The 27,887-nt window shown below is 37.0% G+C and overlaps 1 protein-coding gene across 2 annotated transcripts; it reads left to right on the top strand.

Moving 5' to 3' along the window:
* Window positions 1–47: 47 nt before the first annotated feature.
* COQ3 (coenzyme Q3, methyltransferase) lies at window positions 48–23,537 on the top strand. Of its 2 annotated transcripts, none has more exons than XM_024551750.4 (7): window positions 48–724; window positions 11,158–11,284; window positions 13,246–13,398; window positions 17,827–17,926; window positions 19,334–19,576; window positions 21,850–22,009; window positions 23,195–23,537. In XM_024551750.4, the coding sequence occupies exons 1-7, from the start codon at window positions 616–618 to the stop codon at window positions 23,404–23,406; spliced, it is 1,104 nt and encodes a 367-aa protein (XP_024407518.1). In that variant the 5' UTR covers window positions 48–615; the 3' UTR covers window positions 23,407–23,537. The 2 variants fall into 2 exon arrangements, with proteins under 2 accessions (XP_024407518.1, XP_045044564.1); XM_045188629.3 differs by lacking the exon at window positions 48–724 and adding an exon at window positions 8,036–8,172.
* Window positions 23,538–27,887: the final 4,350 nt, after the last annotated feature.

The following is a 27,887-nucleotide window of genomic DNA, read 5'->3' as shown; positions in this document are numbered from 1 at the left end:
AGGTAAAATGTTACATAATCACCATTCTTGCTCTAAATGAAGTTTGCCTAACCTAAGTAATTAACAGTCTCCTGCTGTATAATGTGTGTTCTGTTCAGAATATTTTCAGGTCACTTGTGCAAAATAATTCTGGCCCTCTTGACATTTGAATACCTTCAAAATGGACACATTTCTACCTTTAGAGAAGTGCTTACATGGTTTTATGATTCTAAGAGTGTCTTACAGGAATATAAATGCCCTAGGAGACATCTTTTATATATGAAATAGCGCTACATGGGTATAAAAGAAAAACTTAGTCTCATAGCAGGAAGCAGTACCATGATGGATGGCTACTTCGGCCGTGGGGTTTGAGGAGGTCGGTCAAAGGAATAGGCAAAAATAGAAGGATCTTTTAAGTTCGTTTATGATGATAGAAACATTCTATAGTTTAAGTGCATACACAATCTGATACGTTTAGGGTGAAGAATAACTAGTCCATACATACATACATAACACCCACTACTAACGCAGCCGTGATTAGATTGACTCCTGGCTGCGCGAGAGTGGATCTCGGAACCTTTCAGTTGGGGATCTTTTGCCGGAGGGACCGGAAAGGAGGTGGATCCTTTTATCGCGATGTGGGGAACCCGCAAGCTAAGCTCCTCCGGGAATCTTTTTTTAGGAGTGTTTAAGTCGGGGTGCCGGGGTACACAGGCTGGCTGTTCTCGCTTTACCACGTCTGCGGGTAAGTATGTGTGGAGATTTCCCGCACACAGCCCACCGCGCGGACCAGCCATTGTGCGCAGGCGCGGACAGGGTGGCGGGCTGTCGCTAGGCTCCCTGCTGGATCTGCACAAGACCCTTGATTACTTTCCGTCGGACCCTCGCTGTCCCTTGAATGGCCCGTCTGGGCTGTCGCCTTTCCCTTCCCAGAGGCTGGGAAAAATAGCCGAGGACTTGTGCTGGCCGAGGAGAGCGCAGTCCGCGGGCCGCCGCCATAGATCCTGTGACTTTTGTCTCATTTTGGTTGAGTTCCTTAGGAGCTGACGACTACGCTGTGCCCCCCGGAGTCTCAAGGTCGTAAGCTTTCTTCCGCCACAGCGGGAAGGGACACCAGCTGCTGTCTCATAGTTATTAATTACGTTGTCTTTGTGTCTTGTTTGTACTTGCCTCTTTTCAGAAAGAATTTAAGGCAATTATTCTACGTTTTGATTAATAGGTTAATTCAACAGAGTGTATTGGCAAAGATTAAGAAAATAACGCATTGAACCTGATGCTTGTGGAAGACAGTTTGATTTGTTCCCAGTGTTAACTAGAAAGTTAAGTTCATCCTTTACGTGAAACTCATTTAATAAATACTGTATGTCAGACACTGGGAATTTTAAAATGAAAGATAGCTCAAGGGTCTCTTTTTAAAAAAATGTTAGGATACAACCAAGATTTATGTAAGAAGAAAGAAAGAAATGTAAAGGCAGTCCCTCCAATAGAGTTGTTAGTATTCTCATACAGTGAAAAAGTGTAGCCAATAAAAGGATGATTTAAATCAATGTGTATCCACATAGAAAAATGATTAGGGTATAGTGTTAAGAAAGCGTTACAAATCAGTGTGTATTATGAATTTAGAGATATATAGATGGAGATATAGAGGGGCTGGAGATACATAAAAGTTTTAGCAGTGATTACCTGAGGTGAAGTTGGTGATCTCTCATTTTATCATTCTTTATATACTTACAGTTTTTCTCAGTAAACATGTTTCTTATAATCAGAAATTCAGAAAAAAATACAATGTAAATATTTCCAAATAATGGGAGTGAACATAGACGGAGCACCTAATACATATTTGAGGATCCTCTTAAACAAATATTTAGGGAGCTGTCTTGAAGGAATTGGCCAATTTTAGAAGCAGGAGTGGCCAAAGGCACCAGCTTGAATATATTTGAGGAGATTTCTGGGAAACAGCAAAGTGTTCCTTGAAAAGTAGTATGGGTGGGGGCTGGAAATGAGGGCAGAAAGTGGCAAGGGATGAGACAGGAGACTTTTTAGGGCATGACAAGTCCATGAAAGGCCAGGTATACCTCCTTTGATTGACTTTGAGGACAGTAGGAAATTACAGAAGGAGCAACATAATCAGATTTGTGTTTAAGAAGTAACACTTAGCATTTGTGTACAAATCACAGAGACAAGCAACACTAGGCTCAATGAAGCCTTAGTAACCCAGTTAAGAAATGATGACTGCTGTTAGGTATTGGCAGGGTAGTGTTTTTATTTACTGATAGGAGCTGAATAAATGATTTTTGAAGTAAATGAAATCTCTCCCCATTCTTTTAAAATCTCAAATACCAGAATGATCACAGATTCAAGGTAGAGAAGGAATTGGTAGTATCTTATTTGTTAATACAAACTGAATTCGTTTCTCTCAGTTGTGGTGATGTGGTTTTTGAAGCTCTTGATTGTTCTGGCAGTACCAATGACTGAGGGACTAATTTGGCAGATATAGGGGAGGTGAGAAGAAGATAGTTGTCACCACTGAGCAGGGAGCAGAATAGTGTTAAAATCTCTAAAGCTCAGTTTTGTAATAATACTTTCTATATCCTTACCTATGTATTACATTTACATGTTTCTCTAATAATATCTCATTTACCTACCTAAAGTCATAAAGTAGGTGGTATTTGAACTGGGTCTTAAAAGGTAGTACAGCCCTGGCTGGTCTCAGTGGATTGAGTGCTGGCCTGCGAAGCAAAGGGTAATTGCCTGGGTTACAGGCCAGGTCCCAAGAGGAAACCACACATTGACGTTTCTCTCCCTCTCTTTCTCCTTCCCTTCCCCCTCTAAAAATAAATAAAGATCTTTAAAAACATAAAAATAAAAGGTAGTACAGATACTTCAGATAAAACACAAGACATGAAATATAAATACAAATAACCTTTTGTCTTAGTCCATTGGAACTGCTGTAACAAAATACCTCAGACCTGTTGGCTTATTAGCTACAGAAATGTATTTCTTACAGCCCTGAAGACTGCGAATCCCACAATTCTGGATCTGGTGAGAGTCCACTGCCTGGTTCATGGATGGAGCTTTCTTGCTCTGTTCTCTTGAGATCTCTTTTATAAGGGCACTATACCAATCCTGAGGATTCTACCCTTGTGATCTAATCACCTCATAAAGGCCCTTGTGGGTTAGAGTATGAATTTTAAAGGTTCTGGCCAAGATGAAGGTGTAGGCAGAAACACTTGACTTCCTCGTACAACCAAAAGAAAGATAACTACCAATTTAAAAACAACAACCATAACTGCCAGAAAAAACATTTGCATGGAAGTCTAACAACCAAGGAGTTAAAGAAACATTCATCCAAATGGTAGGAGGGGTGGAGATGACAGCTGGGCAGAGAGGATGCGCAGCAAGGTGGCAGCTGCTGGCAGACCAGTGTGGGCAATCCCACTTACGCACTCAGACAAGCCCAGGGGAACAGTGGGGGAGTGAGGCAGACCCTGAAACCCAGGGTGTCAGTGTGGGGAAACTAAAGACTCAAATCCCCAGGCTGTAAAAAAATCTGTGGGGATTGTGGCAGCAGAAGAAACTCCCAGCCTCCAATGAACAGGAAAACTCCAATGAACAGGGAAGTTCATTGGAGAGACCCACAGGGTCCTAAAACACACAAACCTACCCACCTGCAAATCAGCACCTGAAAGGGTACAGACTGCTTGTGGGAAAACAGGGAAATGACGGAGAGTGGGATGAGAGTGGCATTGTTCTCTCTCAGACCCCTCCCCCACAAACAGCACCACAATGCTGCAAAGAGGGTTGCCCCACCCTGGCAAATACCTAAGGCTCCACCCCCTTACCAGTAACAGAGTCCCCTAGACAAAGAAATAGAGCCCAAATGAAAGAACAGATCAAAACTCCAGAAACAACTACGTAATGAGGAGAAAGTCAATCTGTCTGATGCAGAGTTCAAAACACTGGAAATCAAGATGCTCATAGAATTGATTGAGCTCAGTTGCAAAATAAAGGAAAAAATGAGGGCTACACAACGTGAAACAAAGCAAAATAATACAAGGAACCAACAGTGAAGTGACGGAAACCAGCATTCAATGATTTGGAACAAAAGGAAGAAATAAACGTCCAACCACAATAGAATGAAGAAACAAGAATGCAAAAAAATGAGAGGCTTAGGAACCTCTGGGGCAACTTTAAGCACTCCCAACATCTGAATCATGGGAGTGCCAGAAGGAGAAGAACAAGAGCAAGATATAGAAAACTTACTTGAACAAATAATGAAGGAAAACCTCCCTAATCTGGCAAAGGAAATACGCTTCCAGGAAGTCCAGAGAGTCCCAAAGAAATTGGACTCAAGGAAGAGCACACCAAGGCACATCATAATTAAATTACCCAAGATTAAAGATAAGGAGAGAATCTTAAAAGCAAGAGAAAAGGAGACAGTTACCTACAAAGGAGTTCCCATAAGACTATCAGCTGATTTCTCAAACCATAAGGCAAGAAGGGGCTGGAAATAAGTATTCAAAGTCATTAAAGGTAAGGATCTATATCCAAGATTACTCTATCCAGCAAAGCTTTCATTTAGAATGTAAGGGCAGATAAAGTGCTTCTCAGATAAGGTCAAGTTAAAGGAGTTCATCATCACCCAGCCCTTATTATATGAAACATTAAAGGGACTTATCTGAGGAAAAGAAGATCAAAACTATGAACAGTAAAATGACAACAAACTCACAACTATCAACAACTGAACCTAAAAAACAAAAGCTAAGCAATCAATTGGAACAGGAACAGAATCACAGAAATGGAGGGTTATCAGTGGGGAAAGAGAGGGGAGAATGGGGGAAAAGGTACAGGGAATAAGAAGCAGAATAGGTAGACACAAAATAGGCAGGGGGAAGTTAATAGTATAGGAAATGTAGAAGCCAAAGGACTTATATGTACAACCCATGGACATGAACTGTGGTGGGGGAGGATGCTGGAAGGTGAGGGGGTGGCACAGGGAAGAGGGGGATAAAGGGGAGAAAAAAATGGTACAATTATAATAGCATAATCAAAATATACTTAAAAGAATTTGGGGGGATAGGGGATACAAACAGTCAAACCAATATACCATTAAACTTTTTTTTTTTAATTTCATGGGTTGATTTTATTTTTCTATTTTTTTTTTTATTGTTCAAGTACAGTTGTCCGCCTTTTCCTTCCACCTCTCCCCCCACCCCCAGCCATCCCCATCTCCCTCCCCTGATTCCGATCCCCCTTGGTTTGTCCATGTGTTTTTTATAGTTGTTCCTGAAAACCCTTCTCCCTTCCCCCCCGCCCCATTATCCTCTCCCATCTCCACTCTGGTTACTGTCCATTTGTTCTTAATTTTGACGTCTCTGATTATATTTTGCTTGCTTGTTTGTTTTGTTGATTAGGTTCCACTTAAAGGTGAGATCATATGGTATTTGTCTTTTACCGCCTGGCTTATTTCACTTAGCATAATGCTCTCCAGTTCCATCCACGCTGTTGCAAAGGGCAGGAGCTCCTTCTTTCTTTCTTCTGTGTAGTATTCCATTGTGTAAATATACCATAGTTTTTTGATCCACTCATTTACTGATGGGCACTCAGGTTGCTTCCAGTACTTGGCTATTGTAAATTGTGCTTCTATGAACATTGGGGTGTATAGATTCTTTTGGATTGGTGTTTCAGGATTCTTAGGATATAATCATAGCAGTGGAATTGCCAGGTCAAAAAGCAGTTTAGTCCATGTTTAGTTTTCTGAGGAAATTCCATACTGTTTTCCATAGTGGCTGCACCAGTCTGCATTCCCACCAACAGTGCACTAGAGTTCCCTTTTCTCCACATCCTCTCCAACACTTGTCTGTGCTTTGTTTATGATGGCTATTCTCACCAGTGTGAAGTGTCAAACCAACATAACATTAAACTTAAGACACTTAACCTCGTGGTAAATTAGAACTACACTGAGATAACATTTTCACCTATTAAGACTAGCAAAGATAAAAATACTCGATAATACATTGCGTGAGTGACTTTTAATGTGTTATCACTGCGGGGAAACCAGCACTAGAAATACTCGTATATTACCCAAGGAATTAAACATCTGTGAGTGGCAATTACAAATTTGTAAATGCACCTGCCATTTGACACAACAATTCCTGGGATTTTATCTACAGGTACTCTCAAACTATATATATATATATATATAGTATATATATATATATATATATATGTATATAATGAAATTGCATGTGTAATTCAGTCTTGTGTTTTTGAAATAGCAAAAAATTAGAAATAACCTAAATAAGTATCCATTAATGGGGGCTATTTGGTAAGTTATGAGATAGGCATGCAGCCCTATAGAAGGAAGTTCTTTATGTTTTATTATGAAAAAAACCTTTTAAGGTACATTGGTGAAAAACGTAAAGTGCAGAAGAATATATACTGTGCTACATTTTGAAGAAGATAGGAGAAAAATTGATATACAAAAGGGTCATATGTATAAAATATCTCTAGAAGCTTACATATAAATCTAGTAACACTGGTTGCCTCCAAAGAGGAAAATTGGATGACTAGAGTCAGTGGTCGGAGAGGTGCTTTGTAGTGTTACTAGCCCCTTTGTACTTTTTAATTAAAATTTTTTATTTTGACGTAATTTAAGACAAGAAGTTGCAAAAATAGTACAGAGAATTTCCATATGCCCTTCACCAATTCCTTAGTGATAACATTTTGCTTAACCATAGTACATTGTCAAAACCAGGAAATTGACAGTAGTATAATACTATTGACTAAACTACAGACCTAATTTGGATTTTACCACCTTTACATGCACATATACATGTGTGTATGTGTGCAGGTGTGTGTGACCACATGTAGAGATTTGTGTAACAACTACTACAATCACGATATGCAACTGTTCCATAATCACAGAGAAGTTCCCAGGTACTACTCCTTTACTGTCAGACCCTAACCCCAACCTTAACCCTTGACAGTCACTGACCTGTTCTTCATTGATAGAACATCGCCATTTCAACATGGAATCAATCAGGAGATAGTATGTGCCTTCTGAAATTGTTTTTGTTCCCCACTCAGCATAAATACGCTTGAAATCCACCCAAACTGTGTGTAGCAATGCTTCATTCCTTTTTATTTCTGATTTGTATTTCACAATACGGATATACCACAGTGGTTTGCTTAACCCTTCACCTATTATAGTATATTTTGGTTGTTTCCAGTTTTTGCCTATTATGAATACACTTACTATGAATATTTTTGTACAGACTTCTGTCTGGACATAAGCTTTCACTTCTCTGGGATAAGTGCCCAGTGTTGCAAATCCTGGGTTGTGTAATAAATGTACATTTAACCTTATGAGAAATTACTAAACTGATTTCCATGGTGTCTATACCATTTACATTCCCACCAGCAATAGGTAAGAGATATACTTACTTCATTACTTGGTTCATGCTTGGTAATATCAGGATGGTTAAATTTTAGCCATTTTAATAGGTATGTAGTAGCTTTCCTTTGTATTCCTCTAATGGCTATTGATATTTAACATTGCTTCATGTGCTTATTTGCATTTGTATATCCTCTTTGATGAAATGTATATTCATGTCCATTTATAATTGGATTGCTTTTTTTAAAAAAAATGGGGGTTGTGTTTTGTTTCGTACCGTTGGGTTCAAAGAATATCGTTACCTATTCCAGATATAAATCCTTTGTGGGATGTGTGTTCTGGAAATATTTCCTGCCGGTCTGTGACTTTTCTTTTTCTTAGTGGGGTCTTTTTCAGAGCAAAAATTTTTATTTTTGATTAAGTTGAACTTAATCACTTTTTATAAAAGGATTGTGCTTTTGGTGTGAGATATAAAAACCCTAGCCTAACCCTAAGTCTTGAAGATCTTCTATATTTTCAGATAAAAGTTTTCTAGGTTTACATTCAGGTCAGTTATCCATTTCAAGTTCATTTTTGTATAAGGTATGAAATTTAGGTTGAAGTTTTCTTTGTCCAATTGTTTCAACACCATTTATTTCTTGAGAAGACCGTTTCTCCTCCATTTAACTGTTTTCGCACCAATGCTGAAAAAAAACCAGTGGAGTGAATTCTCTCATTGACCTCTGGGCTCTCTGCTGCTGCATGCGATGTGTCTGTCCGCTCCAGCAGCACACTGTCTCCATTACTGTAGGCCTGTGGTAAGTCTCAAAACTGGGTATTGTGATTCCTGCGAGTTTGTGATTCTTAAATATTGTTGTAGCTATTGTATTTCTTTTGCCATTTCATATCAATTTTAGAATTAATTTGTTTATGTCTACAAAAAAAGGCCATTGGGATTTTGTTAAGTGGTTTTTGATTTCTTTTATCAGTGTTTTATGTCAATTTTCAGCATATAGACCTTGTTCATGTTTTGTTAGATTTATACAACAGTGAAAGCAAGTCATTTTTTTCTGGACTGATTTTAAATGGTATAGCATTTTCAGTTTTATTTTCCAATTGTTTATTGTTAGTACTAGATAGAAAAAATTGACTTTTTTGTGTTGATTTTATAATCTGACCTTGCTGAACTCACTTATTAGTTCCAAGAGCTTTTGTTTTGTTTTTAAATGAGGACAGTTTCATTTCTTCCTTCCTATTCTATATGCCTTTATTTCCTTTCTTTTTCCTTATTGCACTTGCTAAGATTTTTAGTCCAGTGTTGAACAGGACTCAAGAGAACAGTTATCTTGCCCTAGTGCCGATATCAGGGGTAGAGTGCCTGGTCTCTCACTGCTGTGAAAGTGCTAAGTGAGCGATAGGGTTTCTGTGGATGTTCTAAAGATTGAAGAATTTCCCTTCTATTCTTAATTTGCTGAGGATTTTCAATCATAAGTGGGTGTAGTTTTTAAAAATGTTTTGTCCACATCAGTTAATAAAATTATGTCATTTTTCTTCTTTCGATTATTAATATGTAAATTATATTGATTTCCAAATATGGAAATAGTGTTGCATAGCTGGAATAAGTCCCACTTGGTTGTGCTGCAGTATTTTTTTATATGTTTCTGGATTATAATTACTGATTGTTGAGAATTTTTGTGTCTGTTCATGAGAGAAATTGGTCTGCGGTTTTCTTTGCTGCCCCATCTTTGTCTGGTTTTTGTGTCAGAGTAATGCTGGCTTAATAAAATGGGCTGGGAGGTGTTCCTCACTCTTTTATTTCTTGGAAGAAATTGGGTAGAATTGGTTGTATTTTCTTCTTTAAGTGTTTGGTAGAAAGAATTCACCAGTGAAGCAATCAGTGAAGCAGTGGAGCCTGGACATGTATTTTTCAGGAGGTTTTAGCTATGAGTTCAATTTCTTTGCTAGTTATAGGACTATTCAGGCTACCTATTTCATCTTGTATGGGTTTTGATAGTTTGTGGTTTTCATGGAATTAGTCCATTTTGTCTAAATTGTAGAAAATTCTGTGTAGAGTTGTTAGTATTCCCTTATCATCCTTTTTATGTTCCTTGGGTTCATGGTGATATCCCCTCTTTAATACCTGACATTGGTAATATAGGTCTTCTCTTTCTGTATCAGCCTTGCTAGAAGCTTATCAAGTTTATTGATCTCTGAAAGGAATTAACTTTTGGCTTGATTTATTTTATCTATTCTGTTTTGTTTTAAATGTTATTCATCTCTACTTTTACTATTTTCTTTGATCTGATTGCTTTGGGTTTATTTCACTTTTCTTCTAGTTTGTTGAAGAAAACTTAGAAGTGAAATCAATAACTTAGATTGTTGACTTGAGACCTTTCCTCTTTTCTAATATGCATATTTAGTGCTGTAAGTTTCCCTCTACTGCTTAAACTATGTTCACAGACTTTTTATATTGTATATTTTAATTTATTTCAGTTTTGTTTCCCTGAGACTTTGTTTTGACCCATGGATTGTTTAGAATTGTGTTGTTTAATTTCTAAGTGTTTTTTCTTTTCATGTTTCTGTTATTTATTTCTAGTTTGATTCCACTATAGTTAGAGAACATAGTCTATATCAGGGGTGTCAAACTCATTTTCACCAGGGACCACATCAGCCTCGTGGTTGCCTTCAAAGGGCCGAATGTCATTTTAGGACTGTGTACATGTAACTACTCCTTAACAGTTAAGCGAGAGCTTGGTGCTGCCACCAGGTGCCAGGCCGGATAAAACAAAGCGGAGGGCCCGATTCAGCCCACCAGCCTTGTGTTTGCCACCTGTGGTCTATATGATTTCACTTACCTTATAGTTGTGAAGGTTTGTTCAATATCCCAGGGTATGGTGTATTATTATGAATGGTCCATGCATGCTCAAAAGAATGTACATTTTGTTTTTGTTTGGGTGGAATGTTTTATAAATTTCAATGAGATCTTATTGGTTGATTGTGTTATTCAGTTCTTTTGTATCCTTGTTGATTTTCTGTCTAGTGGAACTGCCCATCACTGAGAAAGGGATATTGAAGTCTCCAGCCATGGTTGTGGATTTATTTCTCCTCTCAATTCTATCTTTGCTTCATGTGTTTTGAAAGTCTGTTGTCTGGCACATACACACTTAGTATTGCTTCATCTTCTTGGTAGATTGTCTTTTTATCATAATGTAATGATCATGGTGATTTTCTTTGCTCAAAGGTTTACTTTGTCTAAATTGAACAATTGAATGTTCTGCAACAGAGTAAATAGTTCATAAAGCAGGTCCCTGTGTAAGTTTGAACATATAGACTAGATGAGTGCTATTTCAAGATTTTTATGAGGTTTTTTTGGTGTGTGAAAGGTGTTGAACATACATATAAGTCCATTTCATGTAGCTAAGTGGAAGTGACAGAATTTGAACTAGTTTTGATAAATAATCTCATAACCAATATTAGCCTAGTTTAAAAGTTAATGTAGTTTTAATTTGAATATCATTTTTAATAATTTTATGCAGCATAAAGTGGATGTAAAAATTAATGGCATGTAAACCTTTTACAGATGCATTACTTATTTTTGCTAGTTACAGTTTCAGAAATGTCTGATTAGAATTAGATGGTGGAATGCAAGACCTTTTACATTTTAGGATAAAATTCAAAATTAGGAATAAACCCTTTTATTTATCATTGCAATATAAGATTGCCATATAAAATAGTTTCTTCAAGTACATGTATATTAGGAATTCACACTGTACTTTCTCTAGACATTTAATTTTTTTTTTCAGTTTATTTACCGAATCAGCTCAGTTGGACTCTACAAATCAAACCATGGGTTTTCAGTGAATACAGAATTATGTGGTTCAAATCCTATAGAATGAATTTTGCCTGCTTGAATACAATGAAAAGTTATAGGTAAGTTTATTCTTTACTCTGGCAAATATTTACATAATTATATGAATAATAGTTTTATATTGGTTGTGTTTAATAAACCTTGTCAGTATTTAATAGCTCATGTGATTTCATTAAGGTATTTTTTTATCTAAATATTTTTATTTCTCCAGCAACTTTTGAATTTGGAATATTTCAAACCCACAGAAAAATTGTAATACTGTATGTAGTGTATACCCTTTATCCATATTCAGGGATAGCTTTTATTTTTAATATAATACTCTATGATTTGGAGAAGTACCTTTTACTTCCTCATATTATCTTTATGAGAGGACAGAAATAATATAGTGCTAAAAATTATAAATGATTTGGGTGCAATATAAATAGTATGATAAGATGGAGTATATGAGTATATGAGTATATGAGGTAGCAAGATTGAGTCAAAGTAATTTCTTTCTGTATTCTTATTATAAACCAATTTCTGACCTTGTAAAAAATATGGCACGGGGTTAAGGTATGAGTGCATGTTTTTACTTGTAAATGAGCTAGCTCTTTTAAGATTGGGTGTATGTGAAATCATAATTATAGTCAACTGAGCAACCATCTGCTGTTACCTATTGTAAGTTAGTCCTTGATTACTGAGCCTTTGCATGAAGCATGGAAAAGGAGGGTAATATTCAAAAGATAATATTAAAGAGTGACATTTAATTCTTGAAAGGATAATAAATAATCACAGTAGATTGTATTCTACGTAGCTAAAAAAACCTTGTAAAAATAGGCATTACCTATTTTAATGTAACAACCTTATTCTATTTTACCCAAGAACCTATGGAAGATTTTTCTGTCGTGTACTTTGACCTGGAACTTGATATAGTTGTCTGTCTGATCCATGTTTAGTCCCTGTTTGATCCCATCTGGTTAAAAAAAATTTTTTTAATTGAATTATATGCTTTTCTGGGCCTCCTCCTTCAGCTTAGTCAAATGACAAATGATTCCTGAGCACCAGCTGTGTTCCAGGAAATGTGCTATTCACCAGGAATAAAGTGGTGAGCAAGACAGTCCATGCCTTGCTCTCACAGTGCTTATGTAAAGTGGGAGGACAGGATCAAATAATCACACAGCCCCATGAAGATGTATGAATGTGTATGGGACTTAAAATAGGTGAATATGACCCAGTTTGGAGAATCAGGGAAGACTTCTTAGATAACTCTCCATTCAGACTAAGAGCTGAAAGATGAGAAGGAATTAGTGTGTACAGGAGGATGGGGTAATGTGAGAGTAATGTTCCAGGGAGAGGGAATAACATATTCAAAGTACCTGAGGAAGGTACAAACATGGTCAGTTCAAAGACCATGCTTGAACTGGTTGTGGAGAGCAGATTGGAGGAGGGTGAGGTAGGAAGTAGGCAGGCTAATCAGAAGGCTAGGATAATGATTCAAACCAGAGTTGATGGGAGCTTGGACTAGCGTGATAGCAGTAGACATGGACAGGACAAGATGGGGGCACCTAGGTTCAAATCCTGACTCCGCCACTTAATCTCTCTTAGCTTCCCTTTTCTTATCTATGTAATAGAGATATTAATAGTAGTACATACCTGCCTTATAAACAGTTGCCAGGAAGACTAAATGAGATGACATATGTTGAGTTCTTAAATAGTAATGGCACCTAGTAAATGCTCAATAAATGGTTCTGCTGCTGCTGCTACTACTGCTACTATTCAATGTGACTCAGAAGGCCAAGCTTTATAGTTTCATTTTCATTGTAACTTACTTTGAAAGCAAATTAATTTTGTTTCATCTGTGAATAAAGGTGTATTTATAAGTAGTGTGATTATAAGGAAACTTGGTTTTGAAGCATCAAAAATGAGCAATACATGTATTTAGAATATAATAAATTGTAAATTAGAATATCTTTCTGTGTAATATATTCATGTTACATTTGTAAAAACACCAGTTTTTGCCTGGCTTTTTATTTTGACCTCTTAGATACCCTTGGACAAGATTGTACAGTACTTCTCGAACCACTGTAGATAGCAGTGAGGTAAAAACCTTCCTGACCCTGGCTCACAAATGGTGGGATGAGCAAGGAGTATATGCACCTCTTCATTCTATGAATGACCTGAGGGTGCCATTTATTAGGTAACATTACACAAATTCTAAGTCTTTTAAAATGCAAGCCTTTTTTTTTTTTTTAATTTTTATTGTTATTCAATTACAGTTGTATGCCTTTTCTCCCCATCCCTCCACCCCACCCCAGGTGAACCCACCTCCCTCCCCCACCTCCACCTTCCCCCTTGATTTTGTCCATGTGTCCTTTATAGTAGTTCCTGTTATCCCCTCTTCCCACTGTCCCCTCCCCCTCTCCCCCCCCCCCCCGCCCTGGCTATTGTTAGATTGTTCTTAACTTCAATGTCTCTGGTTATATTTTGTTTGGTTTTTTCTTCTATTGATTATGTTCCAGTTAAAGGTGAGATCATATGGTATTTGTCCCTCACTGCCTGGCTTATTTCACTTAGCATAATGCTCTCCAGTTTCATCCATGCTGTTACAAAGGGTATAAGCTCCTTCTTTCTCTCTGCTGCATAGAATTCCATTGTGTAAATATACCATAGTTTTTGGATCCACTCGTTTGCTGATGGGCACTTAGGTTGCTTCCAGTACTTGGCTGTTGTAAATTGTGCTGCTATGAACATTGGGGTGCACAGGTTCTTTTGGATTGGTGTTTCAGTGTTCTTAGGTTATAATCCCAGCAGCGGAATTGCTGGGTCAAAGGGCAGTTCCATTTTTAGTTTTCTGAGGAAATTCCATATTGTTTTCCACAGTGGCCTTACCAGTCTGCATTCCCACCAACAGTGCACTAGGGTTCCCTTTTCTCCGCATCCTCTCCAACATTTGTTTGTGGATTTGTTTATGTTGGCCATTCTGACTGGTGTGAGATGATACCTCATTGTGGTTTTAATTTGCATCTCTCTGATGGCTAGTGATGCTGAGCATCTTTTCATATGTCTCTGGGCCCTCTGTATGTCTTCCTTGGAGAAGTGTCTCTTCAAGTCCTTTGCCCATTTTTTAATTGGGTTGTTTGTCTTCCTGGAGTGGAGTCATGTGAGTTCTTTATATATTTTGGAGATCAGGCCCTTGTCTGAGGTATCATTGGCAAATATGTTTTCCCATACTGTTGGTTCTCTTTGTAATTTGGTGCTGTTTTCTTTAGCTATGCAGAAGCTCTTTATTTTGATGAGGTCCCATTCGTTTATTCTTTCCTTTATGTCCCTTGCTTTAGGGGATGTGTCTGTGAGGATGTTGCTGCGTGGAATGTCTGAGATTTTCCTGCCAATGTTTTCCTCAAGGACTTTTATGGTGTTACGACTTATATTTAAGTCTTTTATCCATCTTGAGTTTATTTTCGTGTATGGTGTAAGTTGGTGATTGAGTTTCATTTTTTTGCACGTAGCTGTCCAGATCTTCCAACACCATCTGTTGAAGAGGCTGTTTTTGCTCCATTTTATGCTCCTGCCTCCTTTGTCAAATATTAATTGACCGTATAGACTTGAGTTTATTTCTGGGCTCTCTGTTCTGTTCCATTGGTCTATGTGCCTGTTTTTATGCCAGTACCAGGCTGTTTTGATTACCGTGGCCTTGTAATACAGATTGATATCAGGTATTGTGATCCCTCCTGCTTTGTTCTTCTTTCTCAAAATTGCTGCAGCTATTCGGGGTCATTTATGGTTCCATATGAATTTCTGAAATGTTTGTTCTATATCTGTGAAATATGTCATGGGTACTCTAATAGGGATTGCATTGAATCTATAAATTGCTTTGGGTAGTATGGCCATTTTGATGATGTTAATTCTTCCAATCCATGAACATGGTACATGCTTCCATTTGTTTGTGTCTTCCTTAATTTCTTTCTTCAGTGTTGTGTAGTTTTCTGAGTACAGGTCTTTTACCTCCTTGGTTAGGTTGATTCCTAGGTACTTTATTTTTCTTGTTGCTATATCAAATGGGATTTTTTTCCTGATTTCTGTTTTTGCAGTTTCGTTGCTGGTGTACAGGAATGCCTTTGATTTCTGGGTATTGACTTTGTATCCAGCTGTTTTGCCAAATTCATTTATTAGGTCGAGTAGATTTTTGGTGGAGTCTATAGGGTTTTCCATGTACACTATCATGTCATCTGCAAACAGTGACAGTTTCATTTCCTCCTTTCCAATTTGGATGCCTTTTATTGCTTTTTCTTGTCTGATTGCTGTGGCTAGGACTTCCAATACTATGTTGAATAGTAGTGGTGAGAGAGGGCATCCTTGTCTTGTTCCTGATCTTAGTGGGAAAGCTCTAAGTTTTTGTCCATTGAGTATGATGTTGGCTGTAGGTCTCTCATATATGGCCTTTATTATGTTGAGGGATGCTCCCTCTATTCCCACTTTGCTGAGTGTTTTTATCAGAAATGGGTGCTGTATCTTATCGAACGCTTTTTCCGCATCTATTGATATGATCATGTAATTTTTGTCTTTGCTGTTGTTGATGTGATGTATTATGTTTATTGATTTGTGAATATTGTACCATCCTTAAAATGCAAGCCTTTTTAATAATTGATTTTTTCAGTTTATTTTTCTCTTGGTTTATACCTAGGTTTGAAATGCCATGTTTAAGTTTGCTTTAGAAATTAGGGAGATTCTCTTCAATGTCCATTGTTTGAAACCATTAATTTTTAGATAACATCATCCAACTTTTAGGCTGCTTTTATAAATTATCTTGAAGCATTTTTGGTCATTATCTGGTAATTAGAATTAAATCCTTATGAAAAGGAATTAGGACCCTATGGCATCAATGTCATTTTATAGCAACTTTGATTTTTAGGCAGTCCTGATAAAGGAACTGCTACTGAGATAGCTCAATTTAACAAGTATTTATTGACAAATATTTACTGAGAACTTACCTTGTATAGAGATTGGGGCGAGACACTGTAGAAGCTACTAAGACATTCATCATTCAAAACATTAGTCATGTACTTCAGGAACTTACAGTTTACTGTCAGAGGTACAGGCAAGAAGGGTTCATTAGATTCCATTTTTCAAGAAATCGTTCATTCATTCTTATGTTTGTTCATTTATTTGATCATGAAACATTTTTAAGCAACTGACATGGGCGTGGCACTGTAATAGACACAGGATATCAAGGAACCTCCTGATTGGATTTTAGTGATTCAAAGAGAAATTAGCACCTTTTATTATCACTGAATGTGTGGATCACTGAACCACTAAGAAAAAAGTGAAATGTCAATTTTTAGATTAGATAGTGGTTCTCAAGGTGTAGGCCCTGTACTGGCAACATCAGTATCGCCTGGGAACTTGTTAGAAATGCAAAATTCTCAGGTCTCACTCTGGACCTACTGCTTTGTGGAGTTGCAGACTATGTTTTAGAAAACCTTCCAGATAATTCAAGCGTACTCTCAGCTTGAAACCCACTCTGTTCAAATTACTGGGACACCATCTCTTACAGACCACTGTGAAAAAGATCAGCCAGGCAGTGCGAGTTATGTTTGGAAGTGTAGACCTAATTCTTAGTATAATTGGAAGCCATCGAAGGGGAGTGATATGATCTAAATTGTGATATAAAGGAGTCATTTTGGCTGAAATGGGTCCTTTCTGTGTGTTACACCATTGTGAAGTTATCTACTTAACCACTATCTAGGTTATTCTTAGAAGTCAATTAATTTTAATAGCATTAAAGATATCCTAAGATATCCTTATTATGTATAACATTTATGTTAATAAGTATAATGAAAATTCATACGTAGTCCAACTTAAAAGTTTAGTTTACAATACTTTGTGTATGCGCACTTACGTTTGCCCGTGTAGCAAAGCATTGCTATGATTATCTGACAGTTAAGTTCACCTGATTTGGATGCCTGCTTACATGATCCTGATAACACCACTAACTTAGAAGGTTCAAAGAAACTCAGTTTAGAAGGGAATGCAGGCAAATTCTGAAAATAGGGATTTCCAATCTGCTCCTTCTAAGCCCTGTAAAGTACCCTATTTGTTGCAGACATGAAATGGGTATAGCAGTACTGACAATGTAGTTAATAGGTATGTACATGATATCTCAGGCAAATAAATTCGGTTAATCTAAACTAGATTACTTGAAAAGTTTTTCTTTAGATTATGACTAAAATAATAATCAGGTCATAATTATTGCTAGGTTACTTCAAGAGTTTTACTTTAAACCTCCTGCTTTGATTATTAAAAATATCTTGCCTGCTCGGGTGCTCAGCTGGTTAGAGCGGCATCCTGATACACCAAGATAGTGGGTTCGGTCCCTGGTTAGGTGGGGAAACAAATTGATGTTTCTCTTGCTCTCTCATGTTCTCTCTTGCTCTTTCTCTCTCTCTCTCAAATCAATAAATTAAAAATATCTTATAAACATAGTTATTTAATGCTGAAAATAAAAGACCTGTTTACCTCCCAAATCATTAATCCATTTAAAATGAGAGTTTAATATTTTATTGAAAGTTGTACATTTTAAGACTTAATTGATATAATTTTTATATGTTTTGAATTTTTTAAAAAGAGACAATCTTTTAAAAACAATTGCTAGTCACCAGCCAGGAAAACCTTTGTCTGGGATGAAGATTCTTGATGTTGGCTGTGGTGGTGGATTATTAACTGAAGTAAGTGATTTACAACTCTCCTGCCATTTTTAATGGGGAAAAAGTTTAAAAGGGGGGTTTATGCCTCATTTATCCTTTTAACAAATAATATTGTTTATTAAAATGCCTAATGTTTCAAAATATTTTTATGATTTAAAAAGTAATATATTTTCTTAAAAATATAAAAATTTCAGAAAATTATAGTGAGGGATTTTTTTCTACACAAAAATGAGGCACTAGTTGTTTGAATAGTGACTTTGGCAATTTTGTTGTCTCTTTACCCCAAGAGATTGGGCAGTTTCCACTGGTGTAGATGCAATGACAAGCTGCTCTTCTGCCTTTTCTTTAATATCAAAACCCGACAGAGTTTTGCCTGCTTATGGAACTTTTCCCTTCTCAGGTGCTTTACAGTACTTGGAAGAATGCCCATTCTCTCTGTGAAGATTTGCTTTAGCTTATAGTAAGTTTATGCTCTGCAGCTGTATTTTGTATTCTTCTATCAACACAATAACTTTCTATTTCAATGCTGCATCATAATCTGATCTTAGAAAGATATTCGAAGCAATGGTGTAGGATGCAAGTGTAAGTGAGGGTTCAGCGGGGTGTGGTGCTGTCGAGGCCCAAGGCAGCACGTTGAGAGTGAGCCTGCCGGAGGCGTTTGATGCATAGCTAAGTGTTCGCATGCACAGAAAGCATATTCTTTACACAGCAGTGGGCTGGTTTCTCTGATATCAATTATAACATTACAGGAAATATGAAATATGTGAAAATACATTTCTTAGAATCAAGAATAGGTGATGTATCAAATTATGAATAAGATTTTATTATATGTGTTCTACAGTCTTCTCAGTGTATTATTGCAAATCTTATGTTTCTGAAGTTAAAATAATTTGACTAAAGAGTCATAAAATAAATGCTATGTGAGTTTTGATAAATATTAAGGATGTATTTAAAAACTTGGACATTTCATGGGAAGTGGTTGAATATAAAAGTTGAAAGAAGACTTAGCTATGAAGAATCATTCCCAGTCAGTTGCTGAAAAAGCTATCAAGAAAATTTGACAATTTGAATATCACAAAATCAGCTGTTTTTATGTTACATTTATTGCCCTTTAAATATGTCAGTACTATACTATGTGCATGTTAAATGTACCTGGAGAATATAAATAATTTTTTTTCACAATTCTCAGGTAGTTCTTGATGAATTTTTTGTTGTTGTGACTATTGTTCTCACTTTTCAGGTTTTTATCATGGAAATTTTCATATGCGAACAAACTAGAGAAGATGCTTTATCAAACTTCCTTGTACCTATAAACGATCTCCAGTAATTATCCCCTCATGGTTAATCTTGTTGCCTTTTGATAAGCTTTTTATTGCTAACACGTGTTCTATTTTCTTCCTGAGCGTAACAGTTTTTTTACACCATTAGCCTCTAGGGCGGCTTGGGGCTTCAGTTATTGGAATTGATCCTGTGGATGAGAACATTAAAACAGCACAGCACCATAAATCATTTGATCCAGTTCTGGATAAGAGGGTAGAGTACAGAGTGTGTTCCTTGGAAGAGATTGTGGAAGAGACTGCAGAAACGTTCGATGCTGTCGTAGCTTCTGAAGTTGTAGAGCATGTGATTGATCTAGAAACATTTATCCAGTGTTGCTGTCAAGTGTTAAAAGTAAGACTTACTGAGTTTACTTGTTTGAGTTTTCTTTTCAGTGTATATATGTAGCCATAGGAATAAATGTTTCATAATACTTGAAACCAGGAAGCCATGAATAGGGAACAGCATCTCTGCTGGAGATTACTTCTGCCTCTCAGGTTGCCCTTAGTACTGGGGTTTTCCACATCCCGTGTCTTGATGTGCAGGGAGCTTGAAAAATGTTGGTGCTGAACATTGTAACACATCCAAAAGATTTATAGTGTTGTATTTTTCCATTGGCATAGTCTAGATTGACTATCTAATAGACATTGAATGACAATAACTAGGAAATTAGTTTGGATTAATACTTAAAAATCATTATTAGCATAAATTGACTTCGATAGCATTTGTTAAGTACTCTGTAGGTGGTATGTATAACAGTTTTCAGCTTGTAAAAGAATACTTCCTGCATATGATCTCACCTGATCTGACCTACACCCAGGTTAGGAAGGTAAGGCCGACATTATGATGACTTCCTTTGACCAGTGAAGATGGAATTTGGGAGATGTCAACGGTCACTTGGTCTTTAAGTTAATTAAAGGTCACTAGATACTGAAGTGGGGTTTAAAGCTACATCTTTTGATTCCAAATCTGTTTTTTCCCATTATTATCCTTATATATTTTGCCACATACTTACTCTTCTGAAAATGATTCCAAATTTTCTTTTAATAAATATCCCTAAAGTGTTGTTATTCTATAACTCTGTTGTTTTTATATTTAAGAGGTAACACCATAAAGTCAAGAGCTAAAAGAATGCAATGCTTAGCCCTTGCCTAAATAGAACTTTTTAAAAATGGTTTTTCTTTTGAATAATTTTAGATTTATAAAAAAGCTGCAAAAAATTATACAGAGTGTTTGCATATATGCTTCACCTAGTTTCCCCTACTTTTAACAATTTTCCCCTAGCTCTATTAAGATATACTTGACTCATAAGTGATTAAGAAGATATTTTAGAATACTGGAGTTTTATACAGAAAAGTTACAAAGTGTGATGAAATAGTGTTTGATATTTCAGGTTTTAATTTAAGTATGCCTGGCAATATTTCAGGGCCTCCTTTTTCCTATTTTTGGTTTGGGGTGGTATTTAAGATATATTCTCTCTCTTTCTCTCCTATATATGTACATATAGGATGGGGCAAAAGTAGGTTTACAGTTGTGAGTATGCAAAACACAGTTTATTCCTGTATTATTATTCACCAATTATTGTAGTATTTTCCATACAAACAACTGTAAACCTACTTTTGCTCACCATGTATGTAGTAATATGATTATTTTGCAGAGACTCTAGCGTTTTAGCCTCACTAGACTAATGAAAATGTGTAAAAGAGGGAGGAGATGCTGATGCCCTTGCTATTTGTGGGAAACACTAAATATAGTCACTAAAAAATGGCAGACTGAACAGCTGCATAAATGGTTTGTATTCATTTAAAATGATTATCTTGATCTCTTCATATTCTTTGTACCAGTGATTTTCAACCTTTTTATATCATGGCAAACATAAACTAATTACTAATATTCTGCAGCATGCCAAAAAATATAATTTTTGCCAATCTGATAAAAAATCAGAATAATTTTGATTTATTCACACCAGATGGCTATTGTTTTGTTGGCTGTTGTCATTTTATTATTTGACAATCTAAGGGAAAAGACTTGGTCAGTGCCCCTGGCTAAATAGTCAGGTATTGCACTGTTTAAAATTCTTGCGGCACACCAGTTAAAAATCCCTGCTTTATACTAATGAAATCAAAACATTTTCAAACCTTAATCATTAATGTTTTTGTCTAAGAACAGTTTCTGGTGTTGCTTGCCCGCATGTGTAGCTGTATGCTGTAGCAAAGAAGTGAGACAGATGCAGCACCCAAGAGAAAATAACATGGACACAGATTAAATCATAAATGTGGACACAAGGAAGGGCGGCCTGATTTCATTTCTATACTTTTATTATAAAGTGTTTGATATGTACAAAGCAATGTATATACTATAAATATAAGTCATAGTAATGTATGACTTTAAGAGTCGTAAGCACCATTGTGTAAACTCAGTGAGTGTATCAGTAGTGGATTGCCTTTAGTAATGAATTTCCCAAGAGAAAAAAATGCTATTTTGTTAAATTATATTTTATTCATACTTATGTATCTTAACTACACTTAAATTATTCATAAGAAAGGAGGAGGGTACGGGAAGCCAAGCGTTTACCTAACTGATGCTCCTGACATTTAAAATTTTACTTCTATACATATGTTTTTTAGCCTGGTGGTTCTTTGTTCATTACTACAATCAACAAAACACAGCTGTCCTATGCCTTGGGAATTGTTTTTTCAGAGCAAATTGCAGGTATTGTACCCAAAGGTACTCATACCTGGGAGAAGTTTGTTTCACCCGAAAATCTAGAGAGCATTCTGGAATCAAGTAAGTATTAAGAATTTTTCCAATTTTCAAGGCCTAGCTGAACTTTTAATGTACCTATAATTATTAATCACACAACATAGCACTTAATTAAAGAGGCCACAGTTCATTGGATGTTTGTTTCATCTCCTCAACTAGATCATAAACTCTTTGAACTGAGGGCTAAGTATTAGAAACCACTTCTCTCTCACCTTGGCACCTAACCCAGGGCCAAGCAAATCATAGGTGATCCATGCATACCTTTTGGCGGTCTAGTCCTCACTTGTTTAAGGATGAGATACAAATGTGTATTACTTACACATCCTGAGTTTGTCCTGTCGAGCCCTCCTTGTGTCAGCTTCTCTTACACATTATTTTTCGGATTGCCCCATACTCAGACATATTTTAAACTTCCTTGTCAAGTTTTATGCGTTGTATGCTACTTAAAGATGCTTTATACAATGGTTAATTTGGTGTCTTCAAGCCCCTTCCAGGCCTGTAAGTTTCTTGAAGTCAAACTATGTCTCTTCATTGCGATGCCTAGCTCTGCTGTACTCACTGTTAACATTGGATTTATATGGTGAATTCCTGTCAAGCAATAACATTTTTCAGTTTATTTATTTGGCATTTGGTATTCCTGTTAAGTACTTAGACTCATGCATGTCTCATGCTTTTTGTTCATAAAACAGTATATCAATAAACTTGATTTTACTTGGAATATTATGAGCCCAATGCAGTAGTAAGTTCTAAAGACTTCTGCAAGTCATCTTGTTGAAAATAGAGTTTAAAAAAAATGTTTTAAAGATGCTTCCTAGGAACAATTACTTGTTGGCAAGTATTTCCTAAACACAGCTAATATTTATTGAGTACTTACCAAATTCCAAGTGCTGTGCTACTTTATACACATATCTCATCTAATCCTAACAACTCTAGGATAAATGTTCTGTCCATGTGAGAAAACTGAAATTCAGAACGGTGAAGCGACTTGCCCAGGGTCACCTAATAGGTGCCAGAGCTGGGATTTGAACCCAAGCACGTGGCTTTAGGTTTTATGTCCTATGCTGCAGTAAAGAATGATCAGCATATGCTTACAAAGGATTTTTTGCCCATTGAGTTAGGAATCTTTTTTAACATGGAGAGTTGCATGAGACTCTTGGCATTTGGGAGGTAAATATTTATTAAATCTACTCTTTGTGATATGTTTTTCAGATGGTCTGTCAGTTCAAACTGTGGTGGGAATGATCTACAACCCCTTCTCGGGTTATTGGCATTGGAGTGAAAATACCAGCCTTAACTATGCAGCTCATGCCGTGAAACAGGAGCACCCAGTGCCTGCTGGGCTTGTTGTAAAAGGAGAAACAGAGGACTGCCAAGCTAATGACTCCACCAGCCCAGCTGTGCATGAGGAGCTGAAGAAATGAATTGTTGCAAAGGATTGAAGTGATATGGCTTGAAAGCCTGATGTTTACAAATACAAAAAATACACAGTTTAATTTTTGAGAGAGGATTATGCAGAAAATAAAGTCAATAAAAAAGGGCCAAAAACCTTGGATAAAAGTTTTGGTTGTTTCATCTAATAGCTACTTTTAGGGGATTATTCTATGGATAAAAAAATTTTGTCCAGGGATTGTGTGATTTAGGAGCTTACGTTCCTCAGCCTTTGTTATATAAATAGGGTGTGTCCTTTTCGCTTATTTTACAGATTATATACATATACTTTCCATCATATATGCCCATCCATTATGCTATATCATGTTTTTAACTTAAAGGAATCTGTGTTCTCTATCTGGTTTTGGTTAAAGGCAGTTATGCTTCTGACTGATGAAAACCAAATAGTTTTATACCATTATATTTGGGAAGATAAATATATTTTTCCTTTATTTAAGGAATTAATTTCTTTATTTTAATCCTCACCTGAAGATATGCTTATTAACTTCAGAAGGAGAAAATGGGGATAGAGAGAGATAGAGAGAGATAGATGATAGATAGAAAAGGACATCAACGTGAGAGGTAAACATTGACCGGTTGCCTCCCGTACATGCGTAGACCAGGGATTGAACTCATAACTTTTTAGTGTTTGAGATGATCCTCCAGCCAACTGAGCCACCTGGTCAAGGCTATTTTTTCCTTTACATTTTGGTTTTCTGGAAAGCAAATGGATTGTAAAATATATGCTGAATTTGGATTTAAACATTAAAATCAAGAAATTCAGATTATGCTGGACATACTTCTCTATATAGTTCCATAAGTGTTTTATGGTGTCCTTTTTTTTTTTTTTTTTTTTAAGTAGAAAGGATTTTTAAAAACTCAGTTTAAAAATTCTGTTATGGAAATTTCCTTTTTCAATTAATTTTTATATTTAGAGGGGCTGACTTGAAATATATTTTTTGCTTCGAGTTATGTAAGTCTCTGGCTCTTTCTGAAGTCCATTGCATTTGCATTAGGGCACTAAAAATTAGGAGCTCTGGCCCTCGCTGGTGTGACTAGGTAGATTGAGTGCTGGCTTGGAAACCAAAGTATCACTAGTTCAATTCCCAGTCAGGGCACATACCTGGGTTGTAGGCCAGGTAGGGGGTGCTTGAGAGGCAACCACACATTGATGTTTCTCTCCCTCTCTTTCTCCCTCCCTTCCCCTCTCTAAACATAAATAAAATCTTTAAAAAATATTAGGAGCTCCCGTTGGCCTGCATTTAAAAGTTTGATTCTGAATCTGAATTTTGATAGTTTTATTACCAAAACAAAGCTTCCTCATTATTAGGGAAAAAATTTGGTATTAAAGGTTAATCTAAGAAACATGTAATGGAACTGATTAAAAAACAGTTCCTCAAACAAAGTGCATTTATTTTAAAACGAAAGCTGCGACTTTCAGTTATTGAAAGTATGCATTAAGTGCTGAAAAGTCATTCGGTGATAGCTCCTTCTGTGTTTCACTTCACTGCCTATGGAGTGAACACACGAAAATTGTGTGCCTCTGTTTGTAATCTAATTTCATCTTTCAGACCAATTTTAATCAAATTCCAGGGGAAATAGGCTCAAAAAGACACTGCACATTTTTTAAAAAAGATTTGGTTTATTTTTAGAGAGAAGGAAAGAGAGGGAGAAGGAGGAGAGAAACATTGATGTGTGGGAGAAAGATCCACAGGTTGCATCTCGCATGCCCCCAGTGGGGGGCCTGGGCCACAACACAGGCATGTGCCCCGATGGGAATCGGGCCTTTCCTTTTGCCAGAAAACGCCCAGCCAACTGAGCCACACCACTCAGAGTGACACCGCGCATTTTTAAAAATGCATCTGTAGAGTGGGGTTGCCCAGGTGGAAAATGTTAATTTTGAGAACTACCTGCTTTCGAAAAGTAGTAAACTAACAATTAGGGCTGTGGTAGGGAGTTTAATCTGCAAACCTTCCCTCAGGAGCTCTGGGTTCGTGAGAGTCCCTTGCAAGAATTAATGATGGAAACTTTATGGCTGATAGTCCAGCAGAAGAGATTGCACACTTGTCGTACAATGGACAAGAATGAGGCTGGAGAAAGCAAGAAAGTGAATTTCCCTGGGATCTTGGTTTGGGCTGAAAGGAGCAGCAGTGGGAATCTGGGCAGGGACCTGGTCCGCCTAGTGCTGAGAGGGGAGTCGAATGCTCAGTGTAGCTATAATTACACAAACTGCTAAACCACTTAGGGTTGGCTCAGAGGACTACAAGTGTTAGGAGTGCAGAGCTCTTGGCGCTGAGAAGTAGCAGTAAATGACAGCGGGCAGGGCCACACAGCAGGCAGGTGGTGACGAGAGAAGTCAAGTGGTATAACTTTTCCCAAAACTTCCATGAGCAAAAGGACCCAGCACACAAACGCAAAACTCCCATAGAACTGGAGGAACCTTCTGGAACCAGAATTCTAGAAACTAGCCTGGTTAGGAGGCTAGAACAGAAAATAATTGTTGTTACTGAAGCTTTGATTTTTCCCTAAGTTGCTATATTCTGAGGAAAACAAGTGTTAGGCAGGTATGTAAAACATTGCTATATTTGTATCTTCTATATTTTTCCTGAAGACAAAACACCACAAAATATGATCGTTAATTCTTTATGTCCAGAAGTTTGTATGAGGTGCTAGAAACGTTGTCACGTTGTTCATCCCCTACATCATGCCTGCGTGCCCGCAAATGGAAATGACGTGGCGATGCCTAAGCAATGGTCATCTTAGGCAACTTTCTACATTCTGATGGTCATGTTTGGATTTGGAAAGCAGGTGCCATTTGGATAGTGAGGTTGAACATTTTGTTTGATTTGATTATGATTTGTTAACAGTTATTTTGTAGATAAGCTTAAGACTCCACAAAGAATCATTCTTTGAAGTTGTGTTGCCTTAGAGGTTTGTTAAGGGAGTTCCTGTTGTGGTGGTGGATTCCACAGTGGGAAGCTTATAGAACGAAGTGTCCTATCTTTCCCCTCCCCAACACAGCCAAATACATCAAAAGAGTTGTCCTTATTTTTCTCACTTTCTCACTTCTCAAGGCACTTTGGTCTGCTTTCCTCCATCATTGCTTTGTTGAAACAGTTCTTACCAAAGTCACAAATTGACTGAGTGACTATATCCAGTTTTCAGCTCTTATTTTACTCATTTGACATTGTTAATTACCCCTCTCCCCTCAACATTCTTCTTTGTTTCCATGACTTCACCCTCTGACTATCTGCTCTGGGTCAGTCAAAATCTCCTCTTCTTCTGCCCACTCTCCTGTTGGCTTTAGTTGGATGGTTCCCTATGCCCATACTCATATAGTCTCATGGGAGTAAATCTCCTCAAATTACCTTATTTTGACTGTGCCATCTGTTTCCTGTTGGGACCCTCCATGATAAACGGACCCACACCCAACCTCCTTCTTCTTAAAATCCTTTAGGGTTTCTCATCGCCCCTACCCTGAGAGGCCCAAACTCCTCAGCATGGCTGCCAAATCCTTGCAAAGTCTGCTTCTGCCTGCTTCTCAAACCTCACTGTGTGGTTTTTGACAAGTATGCTGAATTTTAATAACAGAACAGTTCTTTACAGGTATCCTTCATTATTTTTAACTTTGCTTTTCACTATAATTGTAAAATAATTTCCGACTTACAAAAAAATTTCCAAAAGTAATCCAGAGGGTCCCCATATAACCTTCACTCACCTTCCCCAAATGATAAAAATCAGAAAGTTAACTTTGATCCAGCAGGCTTATCTAATCAACAAATGTTAAATAACGTCTACTAGTCCTACTAGTGTCTTTTTTTTTTTTTTTTTGGAAACAAGATCCCACATTGCATTAAATTGTCATGTCTTCTTAGTCTCCTTTACTTTGGGACAGTTCCTCAGTCTATCTTTGTTGTTTATGACTTTGACACTTGAACCTAAGTAAATACAGCTTTTCTTGAAGTTCTGAAAAGTATTTAACTTATCTGTTTTTATTCAGCTGTTCCCTTCTTCCCCTCATCTTTTTCTAACAGTGTAGTGTGGATCCGAACCCTGGCAGTCTGATTCCCAACCCTGAGCACTTACCACTTTCATACTTGGACCTAGTGTCCATGTCTTCACACAGTCACAGGAGTAGCATAGCCACACACGACGAGATTACTATCACACACCTGAATTGTGTGTTTTCAAGGCAGCATCTCCACAAGTAAATCAAAGCTCCGTGAAGTCTGTTCGCCGCAGTGCTCTTAGAGCTTCGTGGCCCTTCCGTGTTTACAACGACTGCTTGCTACTTGTTGCAACTCAGTGCTTTAAATACCCTGAATAAAATTGTAATCTTACTTTCTATGTTATAGTTTATACTTTTGTATTAATGATAAAGTATTGAGTTAAAATATTATACATCAAGAATATTTCAGTCAAGCAAAACAGTCAGAAGTTTGGACAGTATTTGAAATGTCTTTCTGATGTGTGC

The sequence above is a fragment of the Desmodus rotundus genome, chromosome 11 (genome assembly GCF_022682495.2).
Source record: "Desmodus rotundus isolate HL8 chromosome 11, HLdesRot8A.1, whole genome shotgun sequence".
Lineage (NCBI taxonomy): Eukaryota > Metazoa > Chordata > Mammalia > Chiroptera > Phyllostomidae > Desmodus > Desmodus rotundus.
Note: the sequence above shows the minus strand (reverse complement) of the source record. Positions and strands in the feature narration are given on the sequence as shown.